This window comes from Haemaphysalis longicornis, unplaced genomic scaffold, assembly GCF_048455015.1.
Source record: "Haemaphysalis longicornis isolate Haplotype H1 unplaced genomic scaffold, Haemaphysalis longicornis Haplotype H1 scaffold_2, whole genome shotgun sequence".
Lineage (NCBI taxonomy): Eukaryota > Metazoa > Arthropoda > Arachnida > Ixodida > Ixodidae > Haemaphysalis > Haemaphysalis longicornis.
Window position 1 is genome coordinate 256,484,029 of NW_027526295.1, and position 17,123 is coordinate 256,501,151.

At 50.6% G+C, this 17,123-nt stretch overlaps 1 protein-coding gene across 2 annotated transcripts; it reads left to right on the forward strand.

The window, feature by feature from the left end:
• Positions 1-6,758: 6,758 nt before the first annotated feature.
• Positions 6,759-16,588, forward strand: LOC144170453 (zinc finger CCCH domain-containing protein 10-like). Of its 2 annotated transcripts, XM_077700269.1 has the most exons (6): positions 6,759-6,952; positions 7,419-7,682; positions 8,173-8,325; positions 8,798-8,848; positions 11,176-11,421; positions 15,476-16,588. In XM_077700269.1, exons 2-6 carry the CDS (start codon positions 7,512-7,514, stop codon positions 15,845-15,847), a joined length of 993 nt encoding a protein of 330 aa, XP_077556395.1. In that variant the 5' UTR covers positions 6,759-6,952; positions 7,419-7,511; the 3' UTR covers positions 15,848-16,588. The 2 variants fall into 2 exon arrangements, with proteins under 2 accessions (XP_077556395.1, XP_077556396.1); XM_077700270.1 differs by lacking the exon at positions 8,798-8,848 and having other exon boundaries at positions 6,761-6,952.
• The last annotated feature ends 535 nt before the right edge of the window (positions 16,589-17,123 follow it).

Here is a 17,123-nt window from a genome sequence, read left to right on the forward strand (position 1 = left end):
GTAAACCTGAATGTGGCCATAGAGACAACATATCCTCATATGTTTGTAAAAAAAAAAAAGTACAAGTGCCATCCCATGCTGTGAAAGTGAATGACTAGCAGATCTCTTTGTGGGTATTTGGTTGGCCACGAACTCCGCTCAAACTGCGCTGTTGCGCCGAGGAAGCGTTCAGTGGGATTGTTGTCACGCAAACGTCTGCGCAAAACGGGGTCCAGACGGGCATCGCGCTTGCGCTTGGCGTCCGTAGCCCAATCGTCGTGAGTGACCGGTCTTCTTCTGCCGTTTATGTGGTTATGGTTAGGCTTCATGGTTAGGCTTTAGGCTTTATGGTCAGGCTTCTATGTGAAACACACTGTGTGGGAAAGGGACACATGAGCGGAGAGGGACGCGTATCCGCTCGCGTATTCTCACTCTGTAAATCGGTCCGACGGCAGCCAGGAGCACGCATGAAGGCTACAGGACCGGTTTGGGAGAGTGGAAACCGCGCCGCTCTCCGCACATGTGTCCCCCGCTTCCCATGCACCGATCTTCTGAAGTTGGCTTCGCTTCAAAACACACATGCATTGCTGGGAAGACAGTTTTTTAATAGCAGATCTGAATTGTTACTGGCCTAAATTCGGTGTTGCAGGGAAAATACCAAGAAAATTCCGAGTGCTCGTGAGTGCGTGCCTTGCGGCGACCCCGAGAGTACCTGGCACGCGCAGTGGCTCTTTAGCAGAAAAAAAAAAAGCAAAATGCTCGAGGAGCGAGAAAATATGGCGACGCTCGTGAGCGCGTGCCTCGCGGCGAGCGCCAAGTCCCCGGCTCGCGCAGTGGGTTTAGCAATATATATAAATGTAGCAAGGCTTGCAATAATCCATTACTTATCCTTGGCGACTTCAATGCCCCCCACCCAGCATAAGGTTATCATTTCGCATCAAAAAAGGGCACTGCCCTCCTCCATGCTGCTCAAAACAATCAACTGGTCCTCCAAAACGACCTTACTACCCCTACGAGAATCGGAAATAGCGTTGCCCGCGACACTATACCGGACCTCACCTTCTCAAAAAACTGCCCCAACACCACCTGGCTCTGCCTAAGCGAAACACTTGGCAGTGATCACCATATAATATCGACGAGCATACCCTTCGAAAGAAAACCGCGCAGAAAAGGCACTGCGGCCCATCTTACCAACTGGCCAGCCTTTCGCAAGGACGACTCAGACCTCCCACCCATCGGAGAAAACCTGGAAGATTGGACCCAAGCCCTTGAGCAACGGGTCGGGAAACACACCCAACTAATTGCCCTCACGGAAGACATACCTGCGGTAGACCCCCACCTTACGCATATTTGGGATGCTCAGCGGAGCCTCACAAAGCGGTGGAAACGCCAAAAACACAATCGAACCCTAAAAAAGCGCATTGCCATTTTGACCCAGAAAGCCCAGACATATGCAGCCCAACTCCAAACCCAGAACTGGCACGATTTTTGTAACCAACTGCAAGGAACCCTACACACTAAGAAAACATGGCACTTACTGCGATATCTCCTGGACAATAGCTCGACTCACAAACAAACTAATCACCGGATACAACAACTCATACGAAATAGTGCCCTCCCCCCAAGAGACCTCCTGCAATCCATAAAGCTACACCTCTTCGGAGATCCTGCAACTTACCCCTCCCCACCGGACATTCAATACACCGGACCAACTAACGAAGCCCTTGACACTCCCTTCACCCTGGCCGAACTCCGAGCCATCCTGGCCCGGCTAACCAGCAACACCACGCCGGGTAAGGACCGCATCACTTATCGCACCATCCGCAACCTAAGCGAAGATACCCTCCAAGTTCTCCTTGACTACTACAATCATCACTGGCAACAGGGCACCTATCCAGAACAGTGGCGGCATTCCGACATCACGCTAATTCCGAAACCTAACAAGCCTCTATCACCCACCACCCTCCGACCTATCTCCCTGACATCATGCCTCGGAAAAATCTACGAACATTTAGCACATCAACGCCTAACTACCCACCTAGAAGAAAAACACCTGTACCCCCTAACAATGTTCGGCTTTCGCCAGCACCTCTCTACGCAGGACATCCTTATACAAATCAAAGAGCAAATACTAGACCACCTCAGCCGTGACGCTTCAAAGGCCCTACTCACATTAGATGTTAAGGGCGCCTTTGATAACGTAACACACCAAGCCATTCTCGAAAACCTCAACCATACCGAATGCGGCCACCGAATCTTTTACTTCGTCAAGGCGTTCCTGGGAAACCGCACAGCCACGTTGCGACTCGGACCCATACAATCCCCAACTTTCGAAACACCGGCCAAAGGCACCCCGCAAGGGTCCGTAATTTCACCCCTGCTATTTAACATCGCACTCCTCCAATTACCAAGCAAACTAGACAATATCCCCGGCATTCGTAATGCCCTATACGCGGACGATTTAACCATTTGGACGACACATGGCTCGAGCGGAGAACAAGAAGACGCACTGCAGCAAGCCATCGACACCACCATTGCTTATCTCCAACCCAGGGGCCTCACAGCAGAACCTAACAAATCGGCCCTGTTGATTCTACGTTCTTCCCGCACAAGAGGCCGACCCCCTCCCACTACCCCAGATCCCCAAGTCGTCATTCAAGGATCCCCCATCCCACAAGTACCACGCTCCGCGTGCTCGGCGTACCTTTCCACTACGATGGCTCCGGAGCGGCCCTTCTACCACAACTCCAAAAAACAGTCACACAGCTAACACACCTCATCCGAAGAATACGAGGCTCTACATACGGACTTAAAGAACACGATACCTGCAAGCTAATCCAAGCGCTGATAGTCAGCCGCATCACCTATGGCACCCCATTGGTCAACCTGAAACCGCAGGAAATCAACAAACTGGACACCCTCATCAGAAAAGCCTACAAAGCAGCCCTCGGCCTCCCAACCTACACATCTAACGATCGTCTCCTCAAACTCGGCCTGCATAATACCTTAAGTGAACTGTTGGAAGCACAGCGCGCATCACACCTCCAGAGACTCATATTGACACCAGCACGAAGAAAAGTTCTCCAGGACATCGGACGCACTACCCCTTCTTCACAGCAAGCACCGCAACGTATTCCTCTCACCATCCGTCAACGCCTCAAGGTCCATCCTGTTCCAAAACGCATGCATCCTACCTACAACCGGGGACGCCTAGAGGCCAGGGTGAGGCTCCTTGAAAAACGACACAGCTCAGACCCTCACACACGGTACACAGACATTGCTCGATCTGCAGACCACAAGCACACAACCCTTGTAGTCCTCGACTCAACTGGTAAATTAGCAACTGCAGCCTCCCATCGGAACCTACCTGTAGCAACGGCCGAAGCGCTAGCCATCGCTCACGCCACCACTACCCACCAACAAAAACCCTACTTGACCATCATATAGGATTCCCAACAAGCCTGCCGCCTATACCAAGCCGGCCTCGCACCCCCCCCCCCCCCCCAAGCCATCCAGATCCTACAACACCTCCCCGAAGACATCGACATCTCTATCATCTGGACACCAGGCCACACCGGCCTTGCAGGGAATGAGGCGGCCCACACCGTAGCCCGCGACCTCCTCAACCGGGCACTCCCAACAGCAAGGCCATGAAGAACCGGACAAGCCCCACCTGTCCCACAGGCACTGACCCCACTCGACCTCACATACAGCTCCATTCTCTCTCATTACACAAACACAAGAAGGATATACCCACCTCCTCATCACACATCTTTCCAACCATCAAGCGTATATCTACCGGCGACTGCAAACCGAGACATACTACAACCACACCATCCTGTCCCACATCTCCCCATCTCTGTTCCCCTTCAATTGCCCACAGTGTGACATCCCACTCTCAACTTACCACCTAGCATACTCCTGTCCCCACCACCCTCACCCCATCCCATCCCCATCCCCTGAGCAGTGGGAGTCTGCGCTGACCAGCTCGGCGCCCGAGCGTCAACTCGCGCTGGTGCAACGAGCCACGGATGCAGCGCAGGCCCGCGGCCTCCTGGACGAAGGAGGCTGACCACACCCCTTTCTCTACCCCTTGAGCTCAGTAAAGAACGTTTTTCACCACCACCACCACCATTTCATTCACGCACAAGCTTGAATGGCGAAGCTAGCGTTGTAGGTGAACATTGCCGGACACGTAGTTAAGCTTCGGTATCATTGTTTTTTTGCATAGTTGCGATGCTAGTATAATCGTCATGTGCATCGAAGAGGTCGTCGTCTTCGCGGCGAGTGGTGCACTCTTAATAAAAAAGGTCGTAAAAAGGTAGTAACGGCCGTATTTACTAACTCCTTACGAACCTTACTACCCCGCGGTTTTGTACGTAGGCTCTGGCACTAACAACTGCATGGTTAGTAAATTAACTGAGTGTAGGAAGTGGTAGCACTAGATTAAGGTCGTGCTTATAACTAGGTTGTGCATGGCCAGTTAGTAAACGCGTGTAGCTCACAAAAGTGCTATCGCTGGGACTTTACTAGTGGGGGTAGTGGTGCTTACAGCCTGCTTCGGTTAGTAATTCTGACAAGTGCTACATTTACTACCTCCAGTTACTAAGTGCCTAGTGTATACTGGGACAAGTAACTTGTTAGTATTCCATTAGTGAATTCTCCGACCTTTTTTTTAAGAGTGATGGTTCGTGGTCTTCGCGGGCGAGTGGTCGCCCGCTTTGCAATGGGAGGGAGTGGTACGACTAATTAATTCGCCACATGTCGTAAGGTGGGCCCCGAGATTAACCGGGATCCTCGGCTGTGTCCCAGAGCGTAACTGAATTCGTGAGCGGCTTGTGCCTGGTTGTCAAGGCAAACGATGCTTGAGACCGTTGAAGTATCGGCGCTCTGGCCAGCAATTGGTGTTCTGGCCTCGGCGCCGCGGTCGAGCACATTTTTTTAAAGCAAAGCTTTACTACTACTTTGCTTTACTACTAGTAGTAAAGCAAAGCTTTACTACTTTCGTCCAGCGGTTTCACGGAGGATGCGCAAGTTAACCTTTTGACCGGAGACCAGTGGCGTAGCCAGGGGGGGCTAACCGGGCTCAAGCCCCCCCCCCCGAAATTTTTCTGGCCTGCGCCGTGCTGCCTGTATGCCTGGTACGTCGCCTGTGAACAAAGGGGCATAACCTTCGGACGTGCTACTATTCAAAACATTCACGACTGAATGCCTGTCCTGACGCATTGGTGCTTACACAAAACGAAGCGCCCAGGTCAGGATAATTGCGGAGGGGTGCAGCTCCAAAAGCGATGGCGCCTTCGGGTAAGCTCAGCCGCCGGGACGCCAAAGGCGTGTGTTGTGTCCCTTTGTGTGAGGCATGTCGCCACGCAGAGAATAATTGCCCGGCTAAGTCGTTCTCAGCAGAGTACATTGACTCATCACGGTATGGCCGGGGAAGCATGGAGTGCGCAAAAAAAGAGGGACCGCCGGTCACTGATGGGTGAAGACTGGCACCCGAAAGGGAAAAGACGATTTTTGTATGCGCAAGCAGAACCACGAGTAAGCGGTGGTGGTTCTGAAGAAGACGATGGTTCTGCGTATTGGGCGAAACGTCTGCTTTAGCTGGATGACTGTCGGGGAAGGGGGGGGGGGGGGGGCAGAGGGCCTTTGTGGGTGAAGCGCCCAGCAAAGTATGCCCCTCTTCTGCACGTCACCCCTTCATTCTTTTTCACGTTTCTGTTGAGCCCGGGAGGGTGTTGGCCTCTCAGCTTGCGCGCACTGCATGTCCTCTCCTGAAAGCGGTGTTCAAGACAGACATTTTCTCCTCCGCGATTTGGCAGATTCGTTCGGCGGTATTTTTCGCTAACCTAGGAAACTGGGGAACACCCACTTGACAAAAAGGGCGCGCTGCCCTCAAAGCGGGTTTACATGAATGCGACAGCAGCGTAAAAGCTAGGCCGGGCCTCCTTCTGTGAGCGTCGCACGGGCCGAACGACCTTGAGCCGTTGAGGCGAAACCAAGAATCAACCTTTTTTTTGCATATCCTAGGTTAGCTGAGCTAAGCCGCAACCATTTTTCACACGCACACACGCACTCACACGCACACACACACACGCACTCACACGCACACACGCACGCACGCACGCACACACACACGCGCACACACACACACACACACACACACAGTGCGCACGCATGCGCGCACACACACACACACACACACACACACACAGTGCGCACGCATGCGCACATACATACATGCGCGCACGCGCAAATAAATTGTAAATTTATGTTTTCTTATCCGAAGTAACAAGGGGTTCACTTCCATTTGCAACTATTTGAACAAACTAATTATTTGTTTTGCATTCAATTCGTACAAACAAAACAAAACCGAAACTTGACCTAGGGGCGATGTATTGTTATACACACTACATGATAGTTTGCCGAAAATAAATTCTAATGCCAATTATAAATTATAAACAAATTTATAGTAAATTTATTTGCAAATAATTTATGAATCACAAACCCTTTTTGGTGCTTTTTTTAGCAGCTACGCACGATACGCAATGTGCGCAACGCGGCTCCCGCTCCTCGTGCGATCCTGGTTCTTTTGTGGGCGCGATAAAAAGTAGTTCAACAAAACTGCTGTACTCGGGTAAGTAACTACAGCGCAAATGGTAAAAAATTTCAGCTTATAGTTTTATGAGAGGTTGCTTTAATGAACTGGGTGCACTATTTTGAGCATTATAAATGCGCAAAAAACCGGCGGATGAATATTTCAAGTCAACAACCTACGCACACACGCTTCGTGTTCCGTCGTTCTGTTTGTGATGCCGGCCAGTGCGTGTGCGTGATCGCTCCTGTCTTTCTGGAATTGTCGGTTCTGTGAGGATTTGGCGACTGGAGTTACTACTTCCGACCGGCGGTAGTCTCTTCAGCAGGTCTTAAACATCGCTGGCAGTGCTACAGATGCGGCCGGACACATCGTAAGGTAGAAGCCGTTCCCTGTCCATTTTTCACGTTCGGGGGCCTCCAATGGCGCATTCGAGCAGCGAAATGACAATAAAACCGAGCTGCTCACTTACGCCGCCGGTTCCTTACTGCGCGCATTGCGAGGTTGCTGCCAAGTGTTTTATGCACTTGCGCTCGCAATAAGTGAACGGCGAGTGGCGTAAGCGAGGTACGGGAGTGAAGTTTACGACTAGCGCTTCCCTAGACACCTGCGCATCGCTCGTGTTTTCGCCTAGATTATTCCCCTCGGGCTCATTTGTGAGATCGAGCTGCCGTTACGGTCGCTGTCACTCCTTACGCGGAGAGCGTAGCTGTGAGGGCCGACGAGAGGTGTTCTGTTAACATAGCGGGTGTTCTGTTGGCAGGCATGGGTGTTCCATTGCCCCGGTCAACTACCGCCGCCGCGCCTTGGGCCATCTCAGGGTTGCCGCTGTTATTTTTCCCAGGCCGCGCTGGTGCTGCGAAGTCGCATGCTTTTTGCGATCTGCTGTTGCTGCTGATTGCATCGCTTGGCGCTGCTGCGTGCTGTCACCGGCTCGATGGCCGACAATCAGGATTTGAGCTTCGCTGTGAGCGCCGTGACACCTTCGGGAACCCTCATGGCGGTGCCGGGAACGAACATCGTCGGCACAAACATCGTGGGTACGACCATGGCCGGCACCAACGGCGGACTGGACGCCCCGAACGTGTGCCGTGACTTCCTGCGCAAGGTGATCACCGAACCCGATCTGTTTTTAACGACAAATGCCAGTGACTTAACCTGCCGCAGCTTGATCCTGCTGCAAAATGCGATCGTATCGCAGGATGGGGGAGGATTTTGCCATGGTCTGGTACTTCTTGGCTACTGTGCGCTACTTGCGTTACGGCGGTGCGCTACTAGATTCGTCACTAAAAAACAAGAAGCCAGGTTAAGATCGATGTCAACGACATACTCGTAAGTTAAGATGCAGGGCTGCGCTTGTTAATTTGTGTAATGTGAACTGCAGAAAGAGGTCGAGTGTTCGGAGAATGGCGAAGCGCTGGTTTAAGCCAATGCTTTAGTAGGGCCAGGTCTAAGGTGATTGCATTCTCCAATTACAGGACACTGACTACATTGTGATCAATAATGGGAACAGTATATAGCGCATTTTGGTGCAGGCGACATTGTGGAATTGTGTGTTTACGGCGCTGTCTAATTTTCATGTTCTGTCGAGCCTTCAGGTGTGCCACAGAGGCAGCCGTTGCAAGTTCGTGCATCCCGAAGGCATAGACCAAGATGATGGCCGCGGAACAATGGAGCCAGTCTTCTGCCATGACTTCCAAAACTCGGAGTGTCTGCGGCCCAACTGCAAGTTCTTGCACTGCACGCGCCAGGTAAATAGTCCCACAAGGCTGGAGACGCGCCTCTGCTCTCTCAACTCTAGTAACTTCTTATATGCCCTGCAATGCTTAGCAGGCTTGCAGGGCAGGCATCTTATGGTGCACTGTACTTTGTCATCGTAAAAGCCCCTGTATTGTCACCAAGTGCTTTTGCTCAGCCCAGACTCCAAAGGTCAAATGTTTTATCCCGAAAAGTTAGTTAGGAATTAGTCCATTTGCTCGTGGGTATATTCGCACAGTCTTATTTCTGCATGTGTTGTTCACCAATGTTGCTATGCCAGTATTCACCAGCATGATGACCGTGCAGCTTGATTGTCATATTTTAAACGGGTAAGCAGGGACCGTAGTCTTGCCTCTCATCTCTTCTTTGTTGCTCACCAAAAACCCTGTGGGGCTACAAGTGTAACATGGAAGGGCCACTTGGTGACCAGTGGGGTGGGAGCCAAGTTTGGATTTTGCTCTTCAGGTGGCGAATGCTGTTCTGGGTTGCCCTTACACCCGGAAGAGGTCGCCACAGGTCAGCAAGTGTGCCAACACTGAAATCTACTGTCGCATGCTCCCAAAACACAGATGGCATTTAGAGCAGCGACTGTCGTTTGAAGGGAAGGAAAGGCCAGGAAGCTGGAACCACCCTTGGACTTTTCACCTGTGCATTGCACACTGAACAACTGACATGTAATTGGATCTTATCAGGAGTGTGCAAGGGCCTAAAGGTCATGTGTGCACCCATGTCTGGAGAGACAGAGAAAAAAAAACACTTTAATTGCTCGCTTATAGGTAAGGTTGTTCGTTTTCGGGTGTTCTGTCTTTTCCAAAATCGGGGGGTAAAAATCAGGTGCTACTGTTCAAACTGATATTCAGGGAGAAATCGGGTGTTCTTGTGAAACCATTCAGAAATTTGGGTTTTTTCGGGTTAAATCGATAGATGCACTAAATTTATTTTAATACACTCAGTTTATTTTCGGGGGTATCACGAGCTTTTTTAAAAAAGTCTAATGCGCAAAAAGTGGTGTTTATTTCACACTGGTAATGGGGGGGGGACTTCAGGGTTCTCTTGAAAATGCTTTCCGAAATTTGACATTTGTTCGGAAATGACTAAATAATGACAGTAAATAGCATCGATAACTTCTAAGACGAAACATTTTATTCACAAAAAGCTGGTCATCGATTGTTTCCTCATTCTTGTTTGTATTGCACAACTTGTCGGTCTTCATTTCTTCATTTTGAGGCCTGTCTGATCGCTGAACGTATCTCAACTGAGAGAAGGCTCTCTCGAAAACACAGCTAGGCACAACAATGTCAGTGCAGCATTTGCCAGCCTGACGTTGCGGGTGGCAGAGTCATTCCAATACTCAATGAGTTCGGAAGGTGCATTTGTGGGGCTTGCTTCCAGCAAGTACTGGTTCAAAACGGCGGAACGTCAAACCACAATTACGCAGATCACTCCTTTGAAAAGGCCCGTTCGGGATTCAAGGTGTTCAGGGTGTAAGAATTAGATAAAATCAGGTTTTACCTGAAAATGAACAACCCTACTTATAGGTAGGGAATTTTATGTTCTTCCTATTTCTTTACTTTTGCGTCAAGGTTTTGGCTTGTGTTACAGGGCTTGTGGTACTATAGAAGGAAAGGAAGGTCCACCAGCAGGCGTAAATTGTCTCGCCTAGGGGCGGACACCAGAACGCCTAAAATTGATTTTCGGCATGTTTTAGCTGGACCTGGCTGCATAAATTGTTAGAAGGCATCTACACCAGCGACTGAATCCAATTGTATCAGTTTTTATTGTGTGTTCTTGTCTTAAAGGCCAACTGCACTTGAATTTCACCTTGGCCAAATTTATTTTAAACAAACAATACGTACCACCAAACCAACTGCACGTCGCTGGCAGCCCCGTGAAATGCATTCATCAGTTAGAAACATTTGAAATGGCTGTCGCAGTTGATGCTGCGCCTGCTGGTGCGCAAACAGCCATAAAGCTTCCGGAGGTGACATGCCGGCCGGTCGATTGCTTGTTCCCGTGGCTAGCCACGACAGCCAGTAGAGCGCCACTGAGCGCGCTTCTCTGAGGACTGTTGCACTGCGGGCATGCTTGCTCCGGCTGGCTGGCCGCTTGCTGGCTGCAAGGTCACACTTCAGCCTGGCCATAATGGCCGCATTCTTCTCAATATCAGTTCGCAAATCGCCAATTTTTGCTGGTTGCGTACACTGTGCACGAACGTATTTCAGCTGTCATATTTTGTACCTGGCTATGTTTTTGGGCCAACAACATGGAAATAGGGTTTTCAAGAGGTCAAAATTCGATGTGCAGTTGGCCTTTAAGGCTACCAGGTTGATCCGTTTAGTTCTTAATATTCGACTCTGGCTGAGTGTCTGCAGGATGGCCCAGTTCTTGGTGGGCCGATGCATGACCACAGCTGCATGGTCCACCACGCAGCGCTAGAAAGCACATGCCACAACCCTGCGTGTACCTGCTGTGCACTGAGATTAAACCAGCACAGCATGGAGTTGTGGCTAGACAAGGGCAGCCTGTCTGTGTGGCAGCATATTCAAACCCTGCAGCTATTGTCGGGTGCCACTGGTTTCTTGCAAAGCATATCGCTCGTGGGCTGTGCACCGGGTGTGAAGCATGAACACTAACTCACAAGAAACGTTCACAGCTTAAACGTCACTCATTTGGTTGAGCTGTGATGCAGGGCTGAGGGTGAAGGGTTTGGGGGGATTCCTCACGTCTGTGAGGCTTGCTTGAACGGTGTCGAGCCCTCTGTGGGGGTTGTTGCGGCCTCCGTGCCTGCACTGGCGTGGCGGGGACGCGTTGAAAGGGGCGTGCTGTTGGCTGTGTGCCCGCAGGAGGAGGAGCTGTTCCGCACCACGGGGCGCCTTCCCCCGTCGGCCGGGGGCGTGTCGGAGCCCCCGCAGGTGGTGGGCATGATTCCGCCCGTGTGCAAGGACTTCCTCAAGGGGGACTGCCGCCGCGCGGGCCGCTGCAAGTTCCGCCACCTGGGCGAGGAGGAGCCCGAGGCCAAGCGCCGGGCCCTGGACGACGAGATGGGCTACCGGGTGCTGCAGCAGGAGAACGCCATCCTGCGCCGCAAGGTCAACCGCCCCACTCCCTACTCCCGATTTGTGCAGCATTAAAGGCCGGGCACTCACCCCAACCACCACCACCTTCAACTCTGCTGTGGCTCTCTCTCTCTCTCTCTCTCTCTCTCTCGGGGGGCAAGGGGCGGGGAGCGCGAGCGCGGCCAGCGCGGTGCGATGGCGCGATGCGAGCCGCAATGGCTGCGAAGCGAAGGCTGCGGCGGCAAGCGGGTGGGCAAAGAGCGCAGTGTGCATGGAGAGAGCTCAAGCCAAAGGTGCAGGCGTGGGGTGAGAGTGCTGCATGCCAGGCTGCAAGCAAGTGGCAGGTTCGGAATATGCGCAACTGCGTGGATCCGGGGAGGAGTGCACTGTGCAGTGAAAAGTGCGATCCAAGCACGCGGCAAAATTTGTGAAGCGCAATGCACGAGCGGGATGAGTGCGATGTAGAAGTGTGAGGCACAAGCCCAAAGAAATAGCGCCGCGCAAATGCAATGCAGTAAGAGGTGCGAGTGCAATGTGTGGGACTGACGATACGAGACCAGTGCGGTAGTGTGAAGGGAAAGCGCGAAGCCTGTGTATTTGCAACATGGCACAAGCGCAACTGTGCCATGTGCAGGCGTAATCCCCCCCAAAAGTGCGGGCAGCTGATGGAAGTGTAACAAGGCAAAAAGCAGTCCAAGCATGGGGCGAGAGAGCGTCAAGCTGAAATGCATTGCGAAAGCACTAGTGCACAGCGATCGATAGCGCTGCCCGCTTGCGCAAGGCCTGCGAAGCTGCGACAGGTCCGGTCACATGGGTGGACGCAAGGGCGGTGGTGGCACTACGTGCGTTTCTGGGCCGACGACACGGTGTGGACACATGGAAAACGAGCATTGACATGTACGTCTGTGGCGCGTTCGCTGCTAATTGCGCTTTATTGTGAAAAGTAACACTGCTACAAAGGCTGGTGCACAAATTCTCTAATGATGCACGCTCAACGTTTAGGTGCCTGACTATTGAGTATCAACGAGTACTTAAGAGATGGCTAAATAGAGGTGTTGCTTAGTCCTTTTTTTTTTGCTGCTTTTTATGTCACTGGGGACTGCTTTCGGGCTGCAGGAAGTGGAGTGGGGAGAGGCAGAGAGAGCACGGGCGTTGGCAGGTTTGCAGGCTGCCACAGGTGCTGCCTGCAAGCCTGACAGACAGCTCTTGTTAATGAGCTTGTGTGCCTTCAAAATAATATTTTTGTGTCTTGCTTTTGCAATGTTTAATTATGACGGCGTGTGTCCAGCGAAAGATTCCCGGGATGAAGCATAGTGACAAAACAGTGCGAAAAGCCTTGCTGCCGAAACCACTGTGAAGTATGCTACATGCTTTTAGAAATGCAGCCAAGCAGGCTTCAGTGGTAGCAAAGTAGGTATGGTAATGAGCAGTACTGCAGTAAAATGGATAACTGTGCTTATTGAAAAATGTAAAAGCAGGGGTCTCTGTTAAGAGCACTTAACTAAATGAGCAAATGTATGTGCACGTGCTCTTGGTGTTCATAAATTGCTTCCTTTTGCATGGGAATGTGGCATGGCTGTTAGTGTCAGGTATAGTAGGTTGAGCATTCTAAATAGAGGTGTGGGGGCCAGTGATGGGACTAGACTTGGGCAAGTGCTGGCATGACAAGGGGAGGCTGGAGAGGGTGATTCACCAGATAAAAAGGGCAGGCATTTGGCCATGTTTGCTAGAGGCATGGCTCATAGATTTGGTGAGAAAACAGCATAGGCACAACTAGTGCTTTGTTTTAGGAGTCCTTTTATAAAGCACCAGGGGCTAGCCTTTCCCAGCGACAAAGTTCATAGACTTCTGCACAGGCTTGTAAGCATTTGACAGGTGCTTTGGCGTTCTCGCACCTCCATGCCTGTGCCATGTAGGTGCGAGAATGATGGCTCTTTCATCGTGAAGAGGAGCACTTTAATGAATTGCAATTTTCTCTAACGGAATGAGTGCAAATACGGGCAGGGTCGTGACTCTTGCTCGTCACGTAGGGTGAAGAGACTGATATCAAACCTTACTTCCAATAGCTTACGAGCAAAGCTTCAGCATTAAAGGGTTTTATTTTGCATAGCACATTATTTCTGCCTCTCAACCACAATATTACCTGCTTGGAAACTGTTTCAGATACGCATGCTTATGTGTGTTTATCATTAAAGGGACCATAAAGGTAGCATCCAACTTCCCTCAAATCTAATGATTGTCTCACCCAGTGGCAGATCCAGGGGACGTGGGGAGAACACTGCCCCAGCTACTAAATAATCCCCTCGACACTGTTTTTTCGGCACTTGTAATTTTTTAGACCGTGGCAGGGGCCATTGCTGTTAACGGCGAGTAGAGCCGCCCCGCATCTAACTTTTTGTTAGGCGTGATGTTGGCTAACACAACCTCCGCATTAATGGGAGCATGCCAATCACCTTTTCCCCGCAGCCAATTTTTCCCCTCCAAAGAGTAGCAGCGTGGCAGCAAGGGGGAAGCCTTTTCTAAACTGGTGACACGGTTATCTGAAATATGTGGATGAAAAAAGCATTGGTGTGCAACTGAGAACAAATCATGACACTGGTTTGTTGCGCCTTCCCCCCCACCAAAGTAGGCACCTGGATCCACCACTGGCCTCCTCAGAATGACACTCAAGCCAGTTTTAATGCAAGCTTCAATCAAATATATATCAAGGGATACAGAATTTTGAAAAGATACTGTTTCGACCGCTACTTTTCTGCAGTTAACTCGTGCAAAATACGTCTAATTTGTGTGATAGGCTGAGTCCAGTGGAAATAAACGATTACTGAAATAGTTCTGTGGAATTGCAAATGGAGCGCTCACAGGGTTGCAAAGCAAAGATAGCATTATCTGCTTACAATAACAAATGGCTTTTGTGGAATTACGTAAGGGAAATCAAGATGAATTGGGCGCGGATGCTACGAGTAGCTGTACGAGCTATATGAAACGCTAGCTGCTGAGCGGCTCTCACAATAGCTTTTGAAGTTTGAAGAATGGGAACAAATTGGGCCAGTCATTTTCTCGTTATGCATCGAGGGTTCAGGTGAGCTCGGGTCGTCCAGTTCTAGTCGCCTTTTATTCTTGGAAACAAACCAAATAAGTGGTTGTGCCATTATGCGGCCCAGGGTTATGACGTAATGAAATGGCCCATTCTATTTTCTGGGTTTGGTTAGCAACTCCGATCCAGCCTTTCCGTCTCTTCACGGTGGCGCTGAATCAGTATACTGACTGCCCAATTTTGGCTGCTACCCCATGTACGCCATGTGGCTTTTTCCACGTCGTGCAGTGCCGTAGCAAGCAGAAAATTCGAAATCCACACGTTCAAGCGCTGATTACTGGGTTATGGGAGCAACATTTCCCATAGAACAAAATTGCAGCGAGGTATGAACGGCCCAATCTTTCAAATCAAGTGAAGTTGGGTGTTGTCTTCAAGGTCCCTTCTATGAATAGTTTGCCAGGCTTGGCTTATTTTCCTGCTGTGGTTCACTAGCTGCTCCATGAGAACTGCTTACGGAAATCATAAAAGATTGAAAGATTGTTTGAAAAGAAAAAAAAAAGAATGTCGAGGGGTTAATTAAAGTGGAGCACTTGTGCATACTTTTACGCTTTACCATTTTTGACACACACTAAAGCAAGTTCAAATGAAATTAGAATCGGTTTCACTGATGCGTGGTTTTGTCTAGCGTACGCAGCTGCGCAAAGTTTCCTTTTAGTGGAAGTTATTCTACTTTCATTTAAGGCTGCCTCACTGTGGTCTCGAAAATCAGCGCTTCTGTCGTTCGCACATTTGTAAGCAATTAGTTTACTCTGATGGGCAGGCAGCGGATGGGCCGACTCAGGTCTACTTTTTTCTGCATACCCTGTGCATGGAGCAGCTTTGCACGGTAATGATCAAGCAGTTGTTTTTCTTTTGTTATTATTACATTAATTGTAATCCTGCTCAGGGACTTGAGATCCTTCAAAATTTGAAATTGAGACATCTTTCGCAAGCTCAGAAGGGGTGGCCCATTGCAATTTATGGCTTCACATGGCTCGCTGGGTGCATTTGCAGGTGGACGACTTGAAGAAACAGGTGGCCGACCTGATGGCCACCAACGAGTTTCTGCTGGATCAGAACGCCGCTCTGCGACTGAGCAAGCAGGCGCCCGCAGGCACCCAGCCACTTGGTGTCATCCCCACGGCGGCCACCCTGGGGCCCGTGACGCCCCTGGGCAGCGCGGCCGACCTCACCTCCACCCAGCAGAGCATGCCACCCATGGTGCCAGTAGTGCCGGTCTCCATCTCATCCAGCCTACCAGCCTCGCTCTCCCAGAGCCTGGCCCAGACCATCATCACCATGAGCAGCCCGTCGGCACCCCTCGTCTCGTACCCCGTCATGACACAGAGCCTGCGCCCGGTCATTGCCCACCGCATGACCCACTAGGGTCGTGACACATGCTCCCCCCATCCTGGCGACCTCTTTCCAGGCTCTCGCCTGGGCCCCCCACACACGGTTCTCTAGCTCTCTCCCCTCTCTCGTAAGCAAGCCTTGTGCTGGTGCTGCTACCAAGTCTTTTCAAGGAGGACTCTCAAATACTCACTCTAGTTCCTGGTCAAATAGTCAGTCCATGGGCTCCATCTCCGTCGAGGAGATAGATGCTTGGTTCTGCCAGAGGTCGTTGTACTCTTCCGATGCTGTTCCTTTGCATTGGCAGTTTGTGCTCCATGAATGATCGAGACAAGCTGTGCATGTGTGAGGAGGTGACACATAGCATGCATACATGAAAACACCATCCCCCACCTCCACCCCTTTTCTTCTTTGACCTATGCTGCTGCTTGCCTGAATGCATTCTGGTTGAGCTTGCAGCAAAGCCTGCAAGCTCCCTGGGTATCATGGTTATATTTTTGCTCGGTTATGCTTGTCAACCGTTGCCCCTTGAGGCTGATTTGTGAGAGAGCCAAGATTTGCCACATGGGCTGCAAGAGTCTGGGAAAGCTGTTTGTTGCATGATTGGTTGCATGACTGTCAAAGGTAGGGCTCCTGTATTTCAGTCTGGGAAGTTGACACTTTGCTGAAACCTTTTTTATCATCTTTTTGTACGTTCATGAAGGATTTCACTTTTTTTGGACGAATTAAGTGTTGGACAGGCCATTGGGTTGTGTACATTTGTCGCTATCATGGTGGCTTCTACATCATGGCATTCTCTGTCGTATTATATGTCTTTGCATCTCTTGCATTTCACCGCTTGTAATTCTAGTGGATGCCTTTGAGGCTGGGATTTCACACCTCGAATTACAAGTGGCTTCTTGTCGCTCAGCCTCGCACTGTGCCGCCTTTACTAGACATTAGAGTTGGATGGTATAATGTGCGTGGCGTTGTGAGCAGCTTCTTATTGCTCATCTTTTCTTCTTTTTTTTTGTCGCGGAATAGTTGTGTTTCTTGCCATTCTTGCATAACATGGCCACCTAGTGATGCCAAGTGTCAGTACGAGTGGAAAGAGTGTGGAATGTCAACCAAGCCATTGAGGCCACTTTTCTCTCCCCCTGCCCTCTTTTCTTTTTCTTTTTTCTTTTGAGTGCGTGAGACTCTTGGGAAAGGGTGCTTTTCTGAGTGCGCTAACCTCGCTGGGTTGTGCAACATCCCCACATTCAGTTGGAGGTTGGCTGTTGTGGGTCAGGTGTGGTTGTGTCTTTACTTGCGTCGGCGAGTTTTTTGTGCC

What these genes read in the sequence shown, in the direction of transcription:
- LOC144170453 (XM_077700269.1), top strand. Translation starts at nt 7,512, where the DNA reads ATGGCCGACAATCAGGATTTGAGCTTCGCTGTGAGCGCCGTGACACCT. An exon ending in TCTTGCACTGCACGCGCCAG is followed by an intron (nt 8,326 to 8,797) that starts GTAAATAGTCCC and finishes TTTGCTCTTCAG; the next exon opens with GTGGCGAATGCTGTTCTGGG. An exon ending in ACGCCATCCTGCGCCGCAAG is followed by an intron (nt 11,422 to 15,475) that starts GTCAACCGCCCC and finishes GTGCATTTGCAG; the next exon opens with GTGGACGACTTGAAGAAACA.